A 20,217-nucleotide genomic window follows, 5' to 3' on the forward strand; every position below is an offset into this window, starting at 1 on the left:
TGAAACCGCTTGAGTTTGAGTAAACAGTGAGTAAATCTGGATTTCTGTGTGAACTCTCCCTTTATTTGAGCTCTCTCCAGTCACTCTAGGAAGACACTACACCTGGATTATTTGTCTAAATAATACGTTTATTATTAAAATCCCTATTAACATTAAATTCATCTGAAGCGGTGGCTTAGTGCAGGTAAAGGGGCCCCGGCCCTGGGTGAGTCGGCCATTAGTTAATGCCCACTCCTCATTCTGCAGGTGATCAGGAAGCAGTTCTCTGCACTTCCTGTGTGACTCCTGCTCACCCTACACAAATCATTAAGATCATTAATCCAGACTGACCCTAACAACACAATCAAAGCCATGAGTGCGTCACTCAGATAAGTGTCAAGTCACTGGCCACCTGTTCACTGTAACCAGGGATGGCGCTCAATATCGTCCAAACTGGGCCGATCAGCCGCCGCTGGACTGAGACACCAGCCAATCAGCTGACGGCACTCTGATACACACAACACCGTGTTCAGAAACACAGAGCAACACACTTCTGCTGATCTCTCAGTGAGTCTCTTACCTGTTGACAGAGTTATGGGGAAGGTCAGTTTGCTCCTGGACGTGACCCTCAGTGAGCCTCCGAAGGGGAAACGGTTGCACAGGATGTTGAAGAGGGTCACTCCTACTGACCACACCGTAGCTGGACCCGCATGGTAGCGCTGTCTGCAGAACCACTCAGGTGGAGCGTATTGAATAGTTCCTGAGAGACACAAGGAGACACAAACACCCGTTCAAAACACTCCAGCACACACAAATTCCCTTTGGTGGATCATCAAAAGCTCACAAACATCCACAGAGTGTTTCCTTCTGCAACACAAACCCACCTGCGAAGTATTTGTAGGCCGAGCGCTTGAGCAGATCTCCACAGCCGAAGTCCAGCAGCTTGATGTCCTGGGACTCTGTGGAGATCAGCAGGTTCTCTGGCTTGACGTCCCGGTGCAGGACTCCGCGGCTCTCGCAGTGTTTCAGAGCCGCGATCAGCTGCACCAGCACTTTCTTGGCCAGACCCTCATCCAGACAGTCGTTCTCCTCACAGTAGCTCTGGAGGTCTTGGCAGGGATCCGGACGCTCCAGGATCAGGATGTAGCGTCTGGGACGGTCAAACCAGTCTAGCAGCTGCAGGACGTTGGGGCAGGCAGGAGCTGAATTGACGCGGGTCATCAGTGCCACCTCCAGCGGCAGCCGACCCTGACCTTCCTGCAGGACAAACGATTGGATTCAGAACCCAATGAAACATCAAACACAACAACAGGTTCACACTGAACTCACAACTCTCAGTCTCCTCTGTGTCCGCTCTTTAGACACATACTTGATGGCGACCTGTAGACAGATAAAGCATAATAAATCACACCTGCCTGATCCTCACACATCACATTTACTGAGATCAGGATTTTTAAAGGCTGTTTGAATGAAGAGCGGAGAAAACGACTTACTGGCAGTCCATCAGACCTGCGCATCCCAGCAAACACAGAGCCAAATCCACCGTCTCCCAGCAGTGGGCCCTTTGCATACGCGTCTGCAACACAGAGGAGCAGTAGAAATGTGTGTTCAAAGAAAACATGCAGCAGTAGAGAAAACTGTAAAAGAGCATTACTGAAACATCATCATCACTTCTTCAATAAGCCATTCTGACCTCTGCGAGAGCGTTTGAGAGCTCTTCTAGATGAGGTGGACGGACGTTCATCTTCTGGTGTTTGCTGGCTGCCGCTCTGCCGCTTCCTCTTCCTGTTACCCTGATCTGTGGACACAGATTTGGCCAACAGGGAAGGCAGAGGTGCGAGAAATCCATCAAGCTCTTGGCTCACGGTCTGGGTTTCACCATCACCATCATGTGTCCTGACGTCCTGAACAGCTGCCTGGATGAAAGCAGAACTCCTGGATCTGGAGCGGCCTGAGACAACGACAACAACAACAACATATCACGTTTATCATAAGATTATAAGAATTAATCAACAATTAACTTTAGTAGCTGCATCTACAGAGAATAAAAGACATCTGATCACTTATATCGGGGAACAGTTGTGTTGAAATGGGTTCATTTGTACCAGTTTATTTACATCACATTTCCCCAAACATTACACAACATCATATCATGATTGATCATAAACAAATAAAAACTAAAACACTCACTGCGGTTTTCACCCATCTGACAAACTCCTCCAAACTCCAGCAAACCTGAAAACAAGAACAAAGATCAAATATCAATAAAAATGTCAATAAAAACAAGATCAAAATCAAAATAAACACAACAAAAGAGCAACAAAACGTGTCAAAAGGAATAATTTCAGCTCTGAGCGTCGATCTCCTTGTAAAATAAAAGTCTTCTGTCAGAAATTCTCTGGTCTCCTTGAAGAATCGCAGTATCAGCACAGTAATCCTCAGCAAATGTCTCAGAAATTCGCCTCTCCTCAATCAACAGATAGCGGCGAGTCTCGGTGTTTATATATGGAGTCAAATCATAACACGCGTTGCTATAGCAACCACAATTTGAATCGCCAATCTGAATCACGTGAGTAAACGATTCATCTCATCTCAACATATAAATAATAAATAATTAATAATAATAATAAACATAGTTAAAATAATAATAATTATAATAATAATAATAATGAAGTTTAAATCAATTAATTTATAATTCACGAAACTGTAATAATAATGCTAAATGAGCAAGATTGGTTTGACAAGGTTTGACTTTGTAAAATGTACAGCTATTTAGGAATTAATTAAATTAAAATAATAAAATTAACTCATATATTTTCTATTAGTGGCCCAAGCAATGTAAGTGCATGCTGTTTAATTACACGTACAGTGCTAACTGCTCACGTAGATATTAGGAATATAAGTTAAAAAAAAGTTTATTATTGTAAATAATAGAAAGTAAATTAAATCGTTCACAATTTCTATGTCTATGCCTATATTTTACAGTCTATGGTCTACGCACGATTTCAGATCACATGGCCGTTTGTATCATCATCTGGTAGGCTACATGGTTCAGTCATATTTATGTACTTTTCATTGGCTCTTGTTTTTAGATTTAATATTATTAAGTTTTATTAATGTTTTCGTTATTTTTGGATGTATGTGAAGGCTTTTTAAGGGACTTTGTGTTCACTCAACGGCTAGAAAGCACAAAAGTTCACCTGCCGAATGAGTTCCCGCGTCTGACCACAAGATGGCGTCCACAGCAGAAAGGTGCAAGTTTATAAATACATTATTTCTGTTTGTATGAATCTAAATAGCTGTTTTCATCACTAATATACAGCTTTCAATAAGCTAAATTACTATCACAAGGTCTGTAATGACAATTAGCTTATACGTTTGCTAGAATTTTCCTAACCTATCTAGCCTTGTTCATTTATATTAAAACAAAAAAAGATTGTATTTTATTCAGAAAAACATCTCTCGTTTGTCATTACGTTTGATGATTTGATGTGATTTGAGCTTCTGAACTTCTGTTAAGGGTGCAAAGTCTGCATTGAAGCGGCCTGATTTTATACACCAGTTTACAGTAGTAAAAATATATCAAAGTTAATTAAAGTAAACATATTAAAGGTAAACAGGTTTCTATTTTTTGAATGTAGTTAAAAATTATTTATAAAATGAATAATATGATTAATAATATGATTCATTTATTATATTGATATACATTTTTCATATTAAATTATCTCTGGGTCATAAAGGATTCTGCTTGCAGCCTACAGTACATCAGCTTTCAGGCTCGGTGCTGTGTTTCTTCTTCTTCTTCTTGGTCTTTACTGACGCTCCTGGTGCAGTGATGTTGCAGTTGCTGTGAAAAGCTAGGCGAGAACACAAACCACAAGTGTTTTTATTCAGGCATGCAACAGACTGAATGTCCTAAAACTGTTTGTGGTCAAGCTGGTGATCTTGCATGCTCAATACACACATCAATGCATGAGATAAACTGTGGTTAGACAAAAACAGAAATAAGAAAAGTAAGAAAATATTTAGTGCACGCTGCAGCTGTAAATGTTGCTTTTATTATTTTCATGACTTGGAATTGATGAGAAACTGAAGATGCAAAAGTCTGATTTATTAAAACACGTGCCATGAATCAGAGACAGTGTAAACAGCACACAACTGAGGTTTGATTTATTTAAAGAAGAGCAGAGCAATGCAACATATACGAGTGCAACATTCAACATTTAAACCAAATTGTAATAATCATTCAACAAAATTTCCTTTCATAAAGCAAATCCATCTGTTTGTATTTCCTATTATCTTTTAATTTCTACATTAGACCTTCTTTAGTTGTTGAGAAATGACAGTATCCTGTTCACTGATCAGACACTTATAATGAATTTAATGTGAGAAGAGAGTTTAGTGTGGAGTAAATTCAGCACAATGGACAGCTCCCTGCAGTGCTGAACTGACTGAACCACATCTGCAGGAGGAAATGCTACAGAGATGTTTAATTACTGCTGAATAATTACTGAACAATATTGAATATTGAAAATCTAACCCATCAGTAGTGATTACTAATTAAACATTTATTTTATATATAAATTAAGGTAAAAGGCGATTATATAAAAATCCTGTTGGGCTTATTCGCTCTAAGACATGCTTTGATAATCATATTTCTTTTAAAGTAATACGGTTTTGTCAATGTTAATAAAAGGAAACACTGAGTTTGTATAATCATTTCTTTTTGTAATTGAACACTCACTTTACAGCTCTTCATCTCTCAGAAAACTCCCTCATTAAACCAATAGTTGCCCTCGCGCACATTAATCAATACACAAGACTAAAGAAAGCCTAATGGAAAATCTGTGCTTTGTGACAATGATCTAAGAGATCTTATCAGATCAGTGAAGTTTATTTTTCAGTTTGGCTGAAGTGAAAACAGTTTTTGATAAAAACAAACAAAAAATTAAGCACATTATTATTAGCCCTGTAAGATTTTTTTTTTTTTTTTTTTTTGGCTACAGAACCAAACACTGTTGTCCTATGATTTGCCTAAATTAAACTAACTTTAGTTAACCTAATTAACCCAGTGAGCCTTTAAACTGCACTTTAAGCTGAATACTAGTGTCTTGTAAAATAACTATTAAAATATTGTGTCATGAGTTATTAGAGATTATTTATTTAACATATTATGTTTAAAAATGTGTTGCAAAAGATATTTTCTCAATTAAACCGTGCTGGGGAATTATTTAATCATTCATTACACTCAGAATAATTTATTTCAAGTGTTTATTTCAGTTCATTTTGATGATTATGGTTTACAGCGAATATTAGTGTCAATTATAGTTTATCTCTTCATAATATAGCTGTGCTTTAATGATAAGTTTACATGTTTACCTAAAGTTTTATTATTTTAATATTATTTGAATGAATTTTATCGATAATTAATGCAAAGTCCTGCAAATAATTAAGCAACACAATCCTGCAGCCATAGTCCGACTTCAAATACCGAAATAATGTATATTTAATAAAGTATATTAGTAAAATAAGTGTTTATAATTAGTTTTTAAAGTGTATCTTAGTTTCTAATAATACTTTAAATTAAATTAACAGCAAATTCATTATATTTTGTAAAACGATGATTTATAGTGTATTTAATATTAGAATCTTTAACTTCTGATTTTCCAACCACTTTTAGCAAATTCATCCGTGTTAAACTCATATTTTTCATTATTGTGTGTAATCAGTTAAGATAAAATAAAATGAATATAATAACTAAATATATATTCACTTTAATAATGGCCTGTTGTTCATTTTAGAGCAAGAGTCTCCTTGTGCTGAACGGTTTAACAGCACCTCCACATCACCTGCATCAGAGTGTGTTTTCTGCTGGAATCTGCTGTTCAGTGTGTGTTCGGTGTGTGTTCTCCTCTTCTCCATCTGCGTCTACTGCCTCTGTCAGAAGAAAACTACAGGTCATCAGCTATTCGTAAAAAATGTATATCTCAAATTATAAAATGTAAATTATTCTTATCTTTTGTTAAGTTTCTGTAGGTTATGGGGCTGAGAACAGACATGTTGAGGTATGAGCACATTTTGAGAATAATTTTAATATATATTATTCGCAATAGTTTAGCAGCAACATAAATTACATCAATATAATGTAATATATTTATTTGTTTATTTATTTGTTTATTATTTTAATTAAATATATTCTGTTTCAGGCTGGTGAAGAAGTGTGTTATGCTTCATTAGACATGCCTTCCACACAGCAACAAAGGCAGAGGAATGAAAAAGGCTCAGAGTTCAGACTTCAGTATTTATTCTGATGTCAGAACCAGCAGAATGTAAAGTAGAGTAAACTAAAGTCATTGTTCTTTAGTAGAAATATGATTCAAAAGAGTGTTAATGACAATGTTCTGGCATCTGCATCCTATTTTCATTGATTCTAATATTGTAAGTTTTTAATGATTAAAAATGTAAATACATTTAAGAAAGGTTAAATGTTTTTTCAGAATATTTGACTTGCAGTCTCAGAAAGGACTCAGTGTTGTTTCTGGGTCTCTCAGTTTAATATAATTTAAGCCAATCACATGAGTGCATATGCAGTAGTACTCCCAGCTAAAACTGAAGTTCTTAAACTCTTTTCATGCCACAAAACAAACATCTCCCTGCTACAACAACAGAAATGTAGAATGCAAATGTACATCTAACAGAGCTCTGAACATTCCTAATACTAAAAAAACAAAAAACTAGGTCTTAGATCATCAGATGTGTACACCATTTCAGAGGTTTTACTGCTACTGTGGGCAAATTACCACAACAACTCCACCAAAACTTATATATCATAGATCTATAAGATCATTTAATGGAATAACAACCAAAACAATATTTCATCACACCTTTAGCCTCAGTCAGTAGAGCTGCAATCTTCATTTTAAAACCATTATGAAAACCTCCATTAAGAGGACTTAAATGGATAGTTCACCCCAAAATAACAATTCTGTATCATTAACTCCCTTTCACTTGCTCCAAACCTGTTTGAGTTTCTTTATTCTGTTCAATACAAAAGAAGGTATTTTGAAGAAAGCTGAAAAGCTGTACCCATTGACTTGTTTGTTTTTGCTACTATGAAAGTCAACGGTTACAGGTTTTCAGCTTCTTCAAAACATTTTATTTTGTGCAAAACAGAAAACAAGAAACTCTTAAAGATTTGAAACCGCTTGAGTTTGAGTAAACAGTGAGTAAATCTGGATTTCTGTGTGAACTCTCCCTTTATTTGAGCTCTCTCCAGTCACTCTAGGAAGACACTACACCTGGATTATTTGTCTAAATAATACGTTTATTATTAAAATCCCTATTAACATTAAATTCATCTGAAGCGGTGGCTTAGTGCAGGTAAAGGGGCCCCGGCCCTGGGTGAGTCGGCCATTAGTTAATGCCCACTCCTCATTCTGCAGGTGATCAGGAAGCAGTTCTCTGCACTTCCTGTGTGACTCCTGCTCACCCTACACAAATCATTAAGATCATTAATCCAGACTGACCCTAACAACACAATCAAAGCCATGAGTGCGTCACTCAGATAAGTGTCAAGTCACTGGCCACCTGTTCACTGTAACCAGGGATGGCGCTCAATATCGTCCAAACTGGGCCGATCAGCCGCCGCTGGACTGAGACACCAGCCAATCAGCTGACGGCACTCTGATACACACAACACCGTGTTCAGAAACACAGAGCAACACACTTCTGCTGATCTCTCAGTGAGTCTCTTACCTGTTGACAGAGTTATGGGGAAGGTCAGTTTGCTCCTGGACGTGACCCTCAGTGAGCCTCCGAAGGGGAAACGGTTGCACAGGATGTTGAAGAGGGTCACTCCTACTGACCACACCGTAGCTGGACCCGCATGGTAGCGCTGTCTGCAGAACCACTCAGGTGGAGCGTATTGAATAGTTCCTGAGAGACACAAGGAGACACAAACACCCGTTCAAAACACTCCAGCACACACAAATTCCCTTTGGTGGATCATCAAAAGCTCACAAACATCCACAGAGTGTTTCCTTCTGCAACACAAACCCACCTGCGAAGTATTTGTAGGCCGAGCGCTTGAGCAGATCTCCACAGCCGAAGTCCAGCAGCTTGATGTCCTGGGACTCTGTGGAGATCAGCAGGTTCTCTGGCTTGACGTCCCGGTGCAGGACTCCGCGGCTCTCGCAGTGTTTCAGAGCCGCGATCAGCTGCACCAGCACTTTCTTGGCCAGACCCTCATCCAGACAGTCGTTCTCCTCACAGTAGCTCTGGAGGTCTTGGCAGGGATCCGGACGCTCCAGGATCAGGATGTAGCGTCTGGGACGGTCAAACCAGTCTAGCAGCTGCAGGACGTTGGGGCAGGCAGGAGCTGAATTGACGCGGGTCATCAGTGCCACCTCCAGCGGCAGCCGACCCTGACCTTCCTGCAGGACAAACGATTGGATTCAGAACCCAATGAAACATCAAACACAACAACAGGTTCACACTGAACTCACAACTCTCAGTCTCCTCTGTGTCCGCTCTTTAGACACATACTTGATGGCGACCTGTAGACAGATAAAGCATAATAAATCACACCTGCCTGATCCTCACACATCACATTTACTGAGATCAGGATTTCTAAAGGCTGATTGAATGAAGAGCGGAGAAAACGACTTACTGGCAGTCCATCAGACCTGCGCATCCCAGCAAACACAGAGCCAAATCCACCGTCTCCCAGCAGTGGGCCCTTTGCATACGCGTCTGCAACACAGAGGAGCAGTAGAAATGTGTGTTCAAAGAAAACATGCAGCAGTAGAGAAAACTGTAAAAGAGCATTACTGAAACATCATCATCACTTCTTCAATAAGCCATTCTGACCTCTGCGAGAGCGTTTGAGAGCTCTTCTAGATGAGGTGGACGGACGTTCATCTTCTGGTGTTTGCTGGCTGCCGCTCTGCCGCTTCCTCTTCCTGTTACCCTGATCTGTGGACACAGATTTGGCCAACAGGGAAGGCAGAGGTGCGAGAAATCCATCAAGCTCTTGGCTCACGGTCTGGGTTTCACCATCACCATCATGTGTCCTGACGTCCTGAACAGCTGCCTGGATGAAAGCAGAACTCCTGGATCTGGAGCGGCCTGAGACAACGACAACAACAACAACATATCACGTTTATCATAAGATTATAAGAATTAATCAACAATTAACTTTAGTAGCTGCATCTACAGAGAATAAAAGACATCTGATCACTTATATCGGGGAACAGTTGTGTTGAAATGGGTTCATTTGTACCAGTTTATTTACATCACATTTCCCCAAACATTACACAACATCATATCATGATTGATCATAAACAAATAAAAACTAAAACACTCACTGCGGTTTTCACCCATCTGACAAACTCCTCCAAACTCCAGCAAACCTGAAAACAAGAACAAAGATCAAATATCAATAAAAATGTCAATAAAAACAAGATCAAAATCAAAATAAACACAACAAAAGAGCAACAAAACGTGTCAAAAGGAATAATTTCAGCTCTGAGCGTCGATCTCCTTGTAAAATAAAAGTCTTCTGTCAGAAATTCTCTGGTCTCCTTGAAGAATCGCAGTATCAGCACAGTAATCCTCAGCAAATGTCTCAGAAATTCGCCTCTCCTCAATCAACAGATAGCGGCGAGTCTCGGTGTTTATATATGGAGTCAAATCATAACACGCGTTGCTATAGCAACCACAATTTGAATCGCCAATCTGAATCACGTGAGTAAACGATTCATCTCATCTCAACATATAAATAATAAATAATTAATAATAATAATAAACATAGTTAAAATAATAATAATTATAATAATAATAATAATGAAGTTTAAATCAATTAATTTATAATTCACGAAACTGTAATAATAATGCTAAATGAGCAAGATTGGTTTGACAAGGTTTGACTTTGTAAAATGTACAGCTATTTAGGAATTAATTAAATTAAAATAATAAAATTAACTCATATATTTTCTATTAGTGGCCCAAGCAATGTAAGTGCATGCTGTTTAATTACACGTACAGTGCTAACTGCTCACGTAGATATTAGGAATATAAGTTAAAAAAAAGTTTATTATTGTAAATAATAGAAAGTAAATTAAATCGTTCACAATTTCTATGTCTATGCCTATATTTTACAGTCTATGGTCTACGCACGATTTCAGATCACATGGCCGTTTGTATCATCATCTGGTAGGCTACATGGTTCAGTCATATTTATGTACTTTTCATTGGCTCTTGTTTTCAGATTTAATATTATTAAGTTTTATTAATGTTTTCGTTATTTTTGGATGTATGTGAAGGCTTTTTAAGGGACTTTGTGTTCACTCAACGGCTAGAAAGCACAAAAGTTCACCTGCCGAATGAGTTCCCGCGTCTGACCACAAGATGGCGTCCACAGCAGAAAGGTGCAAGTTTATAAATACATTATTTCTGTTTGTATGAATCTAAATAGCTGTTTTCATCACTAATATACAGCTTTCAATAAGCTAAATTACTATCACAAGGTCTGTAATGACAATTAGCTTATACGTTTGCTAGAATTTTCCTAACCTATCTAGCCTTGTTCATTTATATTAAAACAAAAAAAGATTGTATTTTATTCAGAAAAACATCTCTCGTTTGTCATTACGTTTGATGATTTGATGTGATTTGAGCTTCTGAACTTCTGTTAAGGGTGCAAAGTCTGCATTGAAGCGGCCTGATTTTATACACCAGTTTACAGTAGTAAAAATATATCAAAGTTAATTAAAGTAAACATATTAAAGGTAAACAGGTTTCTATTTTTTGAATGTAGTTAAAAATTATTTATAAAATGAATAATATGATTAATAATATGATTCATTTATTATATTGATATACATTTTTCATATTAAATTATCTCTGGGTCATAAAGGATTCTGCTTGCAGCCTACAGTACATCAGCTTTCAGGCTCAGTGCTGTGTTTCTTCTTCTTCTTCTTGGTCTTTACTGACGCTCCTGGTGCAGTGATGTTGCAGTTGCTGTGAAAAGCTAGGCGAGAACACAAACCACAAGTGTTTTTATTCAGGCATGCAACAGACTGAATGTCCTAAAACTGTTTGTGGTCAAGCTGGTGATCTTGCATGCTCAATACACACATCAATGCATGAGATAAACTGTGGTTAGACAAAAACAGAAATAAGAAAAGTAAGAAAATATTTAGTGCACGCTGCAGCTGTAAATGTTGCTTTTAATATTTTCATGACTTGGAATTGATGAGAAACTGAAGATGCAAAAGTCTGATTTATTAAAACACGTGCCATGAATCAGAGACAGTGTAAACAGCACACAACTGAGGTTTGATTTATTTAAAGAAGAGCAGAGCAATGCAACATATACGAGTGCAACATTCAACATTTAAACCAAATTGTAATAATCATTCAACAAAATTTCCTTTCATAAAGCAAATCCATCTGCTGTATTTCCTATTATCTTTTAATTTCTACATTAGACCTTCTTTAGTTGTTGAGAAATGACAGTATCCTGTTCACTGATCAGACACTTATAATGAATTTAATGTGAGAAGAGAGTTTAGTGTGGAGTAAATTCAGCACAATGGACAGCTCCCTGCAGTGCTACAGAGATGTTTAATTACTGCTGAATAATTACTGAACAATATTGAATATTGAAAATCTAACCCATCAGTAGTGATTACTAATTAAACATTTATTTTATATATAAATTAAGATAAAAGGCGATTGCATAAAAATCCTGTTGGGCTTATTCGCTCTAAGACATGCTTTGATAATCATATTTATTTTAAAGTAATACGGTTTTGTCAATGTTAATAAAAGGAAACACTGAGTTTGTATAATCATTTCTTTTTGTAATTGAACACTCACTTTACAGCTCTTCATCTCTCAGAAAACTCCCTCATTAAACCAATAGTTGCCCTCGCGCACATTAATCAATACACAAGACTAAAGAAAGCCTAATGGAAAATCTGTGCTTTGTGACAATGATCTAAGAGATCTTATCCTTCATGCTAAATCTGATAGGAAACCCATATAACTTCAGCACATTGGACAGCTCCAGCTGAGCTACAGACATGTTATTTGGGCAGGATAAAGTATGTGTGGTTGTGTTTGTTTGTTGGTTAAGGGTTTGGAGAATCTACATGTGCTTTAGAACCTTATGTAGATGTTAATTAATTTACACCTTTTTTAAGCCATGACACAAAGTTTTTAATCTTCTGTTTGCATGTTTTAGTCAGTAGTTTTGTTTGAAAATGTCTTTATAGTGTTTTGTGTAATTTATTTTCATTTGAGTTATTTTAGTGTACGAAGAGAGAGAGAGAGAGAGAGAGAGAGAGTGGATAGATGATACTCAATCAGTTATGATCGATCTGGCATGCGTTAACCAAACAACGACTCACGGCTGAACTATTATTGTACGATGCATCGTTTGGGAAAAGAACAATGTAGTGACGAGTGTTTCCCAAAACGCATAGTTTCTCTGCCGCAGATCCATCGCTTGAACCATGTTAGTTATAACGTAAAAAGCACATAATGACGCTCTAAAAGAGGCAGAGGAACTACTTTAGAGAAGAACCCATCATTTCTTTGTGCAAATTATATTGTTTTACACGCACATATTTAAAAAAAAAATACATTAAAAAAATACAATATTAGGTTTGGTAAAAACATGCACTTGCTTTCCACATTAACTGAAATATATGCAAATGCGACATATAGAGCCTGTGTTACCTTTACAAATATTTTTGAGAATATGACATATCCTATTCTAAAATAAATCACTTACAAAAGCTAACACATATTCTAATATCAAATATAAATCATATGAATAAATAAATAATGAGACGATTTATTATAAAATGAAATTTAATATTTATTATATATTAGGAAATAAAAAAATGCTAATTTAATAATAATATTAATAATACTAATGATTATTATTATTGTTATTATTATTATTAAGTAGGGTATTGTTTATTTATTTTTTATAAAAGTCTACTTTTACAATTTGACACATGTAAATCACTGCAGAAAGTTCTAACCAGCAGGTCCATGTCATATACAGTACAGATACTTAATAAATAACCAACTATAAAATAAAATAATTAAATAATAGGTCATCTATAGCTTTCGCTTGAGGCTGTGAGCACAATTGTAAGCATGAAGGTCACTAAAACTGAACTGTAAAAATAGTTAGAAAGCAAATTACACCTAATTGTGATGACTTTAATGTATTTTTATTTTTAATAATTCCAACTTTGAATGTTAGAATGTTCTAAATGAATAGGGCATAGGGCGGATAAGTGGGAATAGAACACAGCCAGGAACTATGTTTCTAACCACAGCTCCAGAGGTGTAGTTTCAAGTGCTTAAGTTTGTGACGCAGTTTGCGAATGTTCGCTGGAGCGATGGATTTGGGAAACGGCAAATCAACCAACTATGCTTGTAACGACGGAACTTGCGACCTTAGTTGGCTAACGATGGTTTTTGGAAATGCAACCCTGAGCGATTTTTAATTCCAGTTCCAAATGTTGATGGAAATGTGACTGGGTCAAAGTATCTGTGAAGCAGCAAAGCTTGAGGGTTGAAATTTTACCAGTTGTCTGACGACGGTCAAACCACAAACCAGCAACAGGGTTTTGCATTCACCCAAAGCTTGTTGATGCACAGGGTTTAGTCGTTTTTGTGGGCGTTCTCGGCTATGCCAACCAAGTCAATACTTTTCTGTACAATTTAGAAAGATTAGAAAACATTTAAATATTACAAGCAAATGAATAATAATATTGAACTCTTTCCACTCAGTTCATTTACTACATAAAGTAAACATGCACATACAGTTTTACTGAGGAAATCCTTGATCTAATCCTTGAATACATTTATTAAATTTTACCACACCAAAAGTTTTCCTTTTTTTTGTGTAGGACACACTCTCTACTCTCTTTTATCACTTGTTTTTTTATTATCAACATTCAGTGTTTCTGGCAAACATCCTGCAATTCTGAGTCTGCTTCATGTAGGCGAGTGGGCTTGACAAACCACCTGTAGATGACACACTCTTTTTCTCTCCATATGCACCAGACACTTTTTTAAAAGCACTCAATACTTCTTTTCTCCATATGCACAAAAAAAAAAATTAATAAAATTCTAATTCTAAAGTTTCATCCCTAATCATACACACCTGAACAAGAAAGTCAATATCTGAAACTTCCACACAGGTGTGTTGAGACAATTTGGAGCTGAACTCTGCAGGACACCGGCCCTCCAGGACCATGTTTGGGGACCCCTTCTATGGAGCATTATCAACAGTTATTTAGGCAAGTTTTCTTTATGGAAATATGTGCACTTTAACCAACAAATAAAACCCTTCAAATGCTAATGGAAACATTTGGGCTTTTTTATTTTAGCAGTGATTGATAGCAGTGTTCTCTTTGAGTTGTAATTTCCTGTCACCGAATTAAGTCTTTATTACACAAAAAAACCATAGCGATAACTGTATTGATGAGATAACTAGCTATATTAGCATTCATACTAGCTAACAATGTTCTTTCACTATACACATTTAAACATTTGAAAGCTTTAAAGTATCATTCGATTTATGTTGAGTGTGTTGAGTTAAATTTCTCTAGCTACACCAAGGCCCGATTACTGCCACACTGGTTCACAATCGAGAAATCACTTTAATAGGAGCTGCCTGACAAAGAGAGGTAGACCAAAAGATACTCAAAAGCTGGACATCATGCCAAGATCCAAGATTCAAAAACGAATGTGAAAGACATGAACTGAGATCTACCCATCTGGAAAAGGTTATATATTTCTAAAGCTTTGTGACTGAAGAAAACCACAGTGAGAGTCAATTTCTACAAATGGGACAGTCGAGAACCTGAGTGGCCTTCTAGGAGTGGCAGACCAGAAATTACCCCAGTCTATGGGTGTTTCCCAGTACAGTCCTGGGCAGCGGCTGAAAGGTCTAATCTAATTTTAGATTAAACCTGAAATGTCTAAGCTGAATGAGAGATGTAAGCTCTCTGGGCCTGATATATGGGCTAGTGGGTTTTTATCATGTGAAATTGAAATAAAATCTAATTTTAATCAAATATATCCAAAGCAGAATTTTACTCATTATAAAAGTTTCACTCAAGTGTCTCGTCTCCTTTTTTCTCAAGGTAGGGTCTTGTTCTCAGTTAAAAGATTACATCTAAACCACAAATGTTTCCACTCAGTCTTGCTTGTGTGCAGACATTATGATGCACAAACAGGACAGTGGTTAGTTTGTTTGCTAATGCTTATGTTGTGGTGAACTTGCTTTTCATGCATGCAGTGTCTGTGAAACTTGTTGCAAAAAAAAAGGAAATAGAAAAAAGAGCAATTGTTGTCTAGTGGTTCATTTTCTAAAATAAACTTAACATGTCCCCCTACCAAGAGGTGATAAAATATTCACACTTCTACTTTTAACTCCAGCTACACGTCAGAGAACTGTTTGACTCGGGTATAGGTGATAGATGATAGTCTAGAGGCTGCATGGTGGCTCATTTGTTTTCACTGTCACCTCACAGCATTATGGTTATTAAGTTATTAAGGATGGGTATTAAGTTTGAGTACCGGCTGGATCAGGAGGCCTTTGTGTGTAGAGTTTGCATCTTCCCCTGTGTCGGTGTGGGTTTCCAGCAGGTGCTTCAGTTTCCCCCACTATTGCCTCATATTTATATGCACAGAGAGGTCACGTTTGACCTTTGTTTGTCTCACTCAATCACATGAGACGATTTCGCTGTCAGAGTTCCCCAAGCTTGAACTTTGAAAGTACAGTATCCGCTTATCTGTTAAATCAGATGGACACCAGTTTTTAAGGAAAATTTATATAAAATGATCCAATTATCCCAATTGAACTATATGGCCTTATTGTGGTTTAGTCTAATGGTGCGTTCACACCAGACACAGATGAAGTGCAACCGCAAGTGATTTACATGTTAAGTCAATGCAAAGATGTTAATAGACATCCTGCAGCGTGATTCGTCCAAATTAAGCAGCACAAGTTGACGGTTTTATTCACGCGTGCCACGTCTGGGTTTAACACAGCATAAGCTGTCACCGGTTTGGTCCTGGACAATCCTTTTACTGTCCAGCAGAGGTCAACCTCACCAGAATACTAACCATTCATGAACTGCATAACTCCACCTTATTCTCAGCTGACGAGTGGGCGCTGCCATTAGAATCTTTTTGTCTCGCGACTTCCGGTCACATTCACTTCCATTCATTTTTTGACGTTAACCACTGCTCGTTACGCTGCATGAAGTTGCAATTTAATATTTTCTTATTATATTATGCTACTTGATCTGTGTAGTCATGCAAACATTTGTTTGTTGAGCAAGTAGTTTGGCCATTTTCTGCCGTTTATTATTCATAGTCATTTCTCCCATAGGCGACTGAATCGGAAGTTGTAAGACAATCGCGAAAACAGGCGCACTTCCGCATTTTAGAATAAGGTCATATACTATGCATGGTGCTGATTAAGTCACAGCTGAACTCAATCTCATTCACCCCATTTATACTGCTCTCTCCTGTTCACTTACTTTGAAGTCTTGTTTTGACTGTAAACACTACTGAGCGGTTTCTCCTGGTATCTGCACTAGTTTCTCTGTAACTGACCTTGATTGTTTCCTTGTGGTGACTGTTTGGTGTCTGCCCTCGACCCTAGGCTGTTCACTCACTTTGAAGTCTTGTTTTCACTAGCAAACACTACTAAGCGGTTTCTCCTGTAATCTGTCCTAGTTTCTCTGTTGCTGACCTTGATTGTTTCCTCATTATGAGTGTTTGTTTTCTCGACCCTAGCCTGTTTGCTGTCTGCCCTTGACTGTAGCCTGTACCATAGTTTACGATTATCTGCTCTCTGCTCAGATCATCACCCATTGTCTTGCTGGTAACACTTGTGTTTACTCATCTTGACTATTATATTGTGTTCACCATTCACCCGCAGTCGTTCTGTGCTCCACTGTTTACTTTATTACACTGTTTTATTATAAAAGCTGCAAAATGGTTCTCGAGTTCTCTGACCAACAATTACATAAGTACTGCCTATGAATCCAGCCCATCATCTGAAACATACATAGAGTTTCAAATAATATGTTTAAAATACTTTTATCAGTTATTATAATAATTTTTTATGCCTTTACTGCTATTCTTTAATGTAATAAATATTAAGCCAATAAATCCCACTTTGATTTAGGATTTAAAAATCTGCCCCGGGTTATGAATATGCATGTCTGCTCAGACAAAACAACAACAAATTAAGAAAAATATTCAGTGAACTCAATTCTTATGCTTTAAGTTATATAAATTTAATCTTAACTCATCAGTTATGTAGTTCAATATGAATGTAGATATGTAATTACTTTAGCATAATGAGCATTTTAAAGTAAGATTGGATTTGTTAGATGACAGGATGGCTAATAATTTCAGTGTAATTATTTTAATATTTGTGGAGCGGACCCCCAATTGAAATGTAAATCACACAATGTTGTGAGTGAAGTGAGCTTATTTGATACTACACAGATCTGTCAAAGATAACGTTTTACTTCCTGTTTGATGATGATGATTTGATGATGTTCTTTTCTGTGAACCAATCACATGCTGTAACTCTTTAAGAACAGAAAATAACCCAACGGAAAGCCACCCCCTCATAAGGCATGAGCTTTTAGGTAAAACTTTCCATTGACGTGAAGCAGATAAGATGAGAAAATTAGATAAGAGATGTTTGTATTAAGACCCTCACCAGTGTCAGTTACTCACAATCACTCACTGACATGGAGACGCCACGACTTACTCTCATACTTCTTATGTGTAAGAGTAAAAATATCTATTTGCATCATTATTTAAATGTGTATCAAATAGCAATGCTAATTATAAGTGAATGTTATATGTGTGTGTATGTATGGTAGTACAAGTATGATAAGAGTTGTTTAAAGTTACTTTGTTATTTTACAGGTGTTTTGTTGTGCAGTCTGAGAAGAGTCTCTGGAGAAGAAGTGGAGATGAAAGTCAGAGCAGGAGAAAACATCACTCTCTACTGTGATCTCTCTTTATCTGCTGGTTCCCTCATTGTGTGGATCAGAAACTGCTCTCATGAAAATCAACCCTCTCTCATAATAGGCGCAAACATTATGGATGGAAAATGGGACCTATTACAGCCTTTTAGCTTTATACATAATAACTACAACAATACTTACGATCTGCGTATTACTAACATCAGTGTTTCTGATCTGGGGCTGTACTACTGTGCAAAAAGTGAGAATAAGGTAAATAAGGATGAAAGAGGCATCATCTCTGGGTCTGAGTTGTACCAATATGGAAACCGAACAACCCGTCTCTCTCTGGCAGGTGTGAAAAATGCTACTTTTCATATTTATCCAATGTATTATATGTGCATATTCTGAAAAAAACACTTTATCAGTGAAAAATGTATTGAGAGATTTGTGCTTGTTTATTCTTGAGAAAGAGACGTCCTGTTCTGAGCTCTTGAACAGCACCTCCAGTCCTCCTGCTGTCTCAGAGTGTGTTTTCTGCTGGAATCTGCTGGTCAGTGTGTGTTCGTTGTGTGTTCTCCTCTTCTCCATCTGCGTCTACTGCCTCTGTCAGAAGAAAACTACAAGTAATTTACACTCTTCTTTTTGCTTTTACACAGTTTACAGTACTGTGATTCATTTACTGTATGTGTAAGTGATGTTTGAATTTAACACATATTTAGATGCTGCAACAGATCAAAAAGTCCAACTGCAAAGAAGAAATACAGTTGAGGTATGAACAATACAAACACTCACGTTCATTATGGACACTCGCTCTTTTTTTTTTCTACTTTTGAAGAATACTTGTCAGATATATGCTATAGAATGTTCAACAGGTTATATATAATAATTGGAGAGTGAATAAAACAGCTTAGAGAGAGTTTAGACCTGAATATAATGTCATGTACTTTTTATTCCAGGGTGAAGATGAAGAGGTGTGCTATGCGTCTTTAGATGGAAGACCAGAGGACAAAAACAACGCAAGACAAAGCGAGTGCCATGTTCAGACATATGCAGACACAGTACATATGCTCAGGTCAGAACAGAAACTGAATACAGATAAAAAAGGAACTGAAGTGCATTCAGGGATGTAAAATGTACTCAAATCTATTCTCAAGTAAAAGTACAAAGATTTACTCACTTAAAAGTAGAAGAATGCGGCAGAAAAAAAGACTAAACATTATAGCTTCAATATTATAATTTTTGTGTCACTGTTAAAAAAATTAAATTGTACTTACAGTAGTATAATATTTGTAAAAGTACATCAACAAAAAAAAAACATGAGAGGAAAATGTTAAATATATCTAATGAAAATTTTTCATTTGCATTTAGTCTTGTTCTTTCGCTAAGCTAATTCAGCTAATAAATAAACTGCTATGGAAAAAGTTAAGAGAACACTTGAATTGTTTTTGTTTGTTTCATATATTATAAGATCTGATAACTTTTCTTATTAAATTTCAGAGCAAAAATATTTTTACTTTAGACAACAAGAAAATGTTGATTGGTCGGAATAACACGTTAGCATTTGTTGTGTGTCCAACAAATGCTGATTTCTCAACTCTTCTGAAGATCTTGACTCTTCTAAAATTAATATAAACACATCTGATAGCATATGGTACCTTTTTTATTATTTTAAACAAAACATATTTTTTAAGAAGAAATGTCTTTAGCAGGTTTTCTCAAACACATAACTATAAATCTTATAGAAAAACTGTGATTTTTAAAATTAAATTTTCTCTTTATTATTAATTGTGCCTTTTTCATTTTATAGGTGGAAGAAAAATAAAATGTAACCCATTTTTTTCTTTTAAGTACAGTTTTTTTTTTCTGTAATGTGGTCAAGTAAAAGTACTAATAGTCACAAAAAATAATAATACTTCAGTATAACAACAATCAAGTACAATTACTATTTGAGTATTTTTACACCCCTGACTGCATTCTTACACTTTCCAAAAAAAGAAAATATATAAATAAATGAAGCAAAATGTCTGATCATTTAACCATGTAACATGCAATAATAAAAGGCTGTTAATAGACAATGATAAAATGATACAAGATGACATTATTATTATTATTATTATTATTATTATTACTATTATTATTATTATTATTATTATTATTATTATTATTATTATTATTATTATTATTATTATTATTATTTAATTAG

At 36.4% G+C, this 20,217-nt stretch overlaps 3 protein-coding genes across 12 annotated transcripts; 1 reads left to right on the forward strand and 2 right to left on the reverse strand.

Annotated features, from left to right (window-relative positions):
• Positions 1-109: 109 nt before the first annotated feature.
• On the reverse strand, positions 110-3,202 carry LOC141375003 (serine/threonine-protein kinase pim-3-like). Its single transcript, XM_073949591.1, has 9 exons — positions 3,180-3,202; positions 2,170-2,214; positions 1,673-1,930; positions 1,473-1,555; positions 1,309-1,359; positions 864-1,236; positions 560-739; positions 392-487; positions 110-294 (listed from the first exon to the last, which is right to left on the reverse strand). Exons 2-8 carry the CDS (start codon positions 2,183-2,185, stop codon positions 396-398), a joined length of 1,053 nt encoding a protein of 350 aa, XP_073805692.1. The 5' UTR covers positions 2,186-2,214; positions 3,180-3,202; the 3' UTR covers positions 110-294; positions 392-395.
• An 871-nt stretch (positions 3,203-4,073) lies between these two features.
• Positions 4,074-9,628, reverse strand: LOC141375006 (serine/threonine-protein kinase pim-3-like). 2 transcript variants are annotated; one of them, XM_073949573.1, is made up of 8 exons: positions 9,345-9,628; positions 8,848-9,105; positions 8,648-8,730; positions 8,484-8,534; positions 8,039-8,411; positions 7,735-7,914; positions 7,567-7,662; positions 6,802-7,469 (listed from the first exon to the last, which is right to left on the reverse strand). In XM_073949573.1, exons 1-7 carry the CDS (start codon positions 9,358-9,360, stop codon positions 7,571-7,573), a joined length of 1,053 nt encoding a protein of 350 aa, XP_073805674.1. In that variant the 5' UTR covers positions 9,361-9,628; the 3' UTR covers positions 6,802-7,469; positions 7,567-7,570. The 2 variants fall into 2 exon arrangements, with proteins under 2 accessions (XP_073805678.1, XP_073805674.1); XM_073949577.1 differs by lacking the exons at positions 6,802-7,469; positions 7,567-7,662 and adding an exon at positions 4,074-5,916.
• Positions 5,863-20,087, forward strand: LOC137487303 (uncharacterized). 9 transcript variants are annotated; one of them, XM_073949621.1, is made up of 8 exons: positions 9,685-9,723; positions 10,140-10,191; positions 10,302-10,406; positions 14,211-14,309; positions 17,974-18,366; positions 18,481-18,637; positions 18,734-18,783; positions 18,971-20,087. In XM_073949621.1, exons 5-8 carry the CDS (start codon positions 18,295-18,297, stop codon positions 19,142-19,144), a joined length of 453 nt encoding a protein of 150 aa, XP_073805722.1. In that variant the 5' UTR covers positions 9,685-9,723; positions 10,140-10,191; positions 10,302-10,406; positions 14,211-14,309; positions 17,974-18,294; the 3' UTR covers positions 19,145-20,087. The 9 variants fall into 9 exon arrangements, 8 of the variants coding, with proteins under 8 accessions (XP_073805722.1, XP_073805705.1, XP_073805709.1 ...); XM_073949604.1 differs by having other exon boundaries at positions 9,693-9,723; positions 18,485-18,637; positions 18,971-20,001; XM_073949608.1 differs by lacking the exons at positions 9,685-9,723; positions 14,211-14,309 and having other exon boundaries at positions 10,043-10,191; positions 18,485-18,637; positions 18,971-20,001.
• The last annotated feature ends 130 nt before the right edge of the window (positions 20,088-20,217 follow it).

The sequence above is a fragment of the Danio rerio genome, chromosome 1 (genome assembly GCF_049306965.1).
Source record: "Danio rerio strain Tuebingen ecotype United States chromosome 1, GRCz12tu, whole genome shotgun sequence".
NCBI classification, from domain to species: Eukaryota; Metazoa; Chordata; class Actinopteri; order Cypriniformes; family Danionidae; genus Danio; species Danio rerio.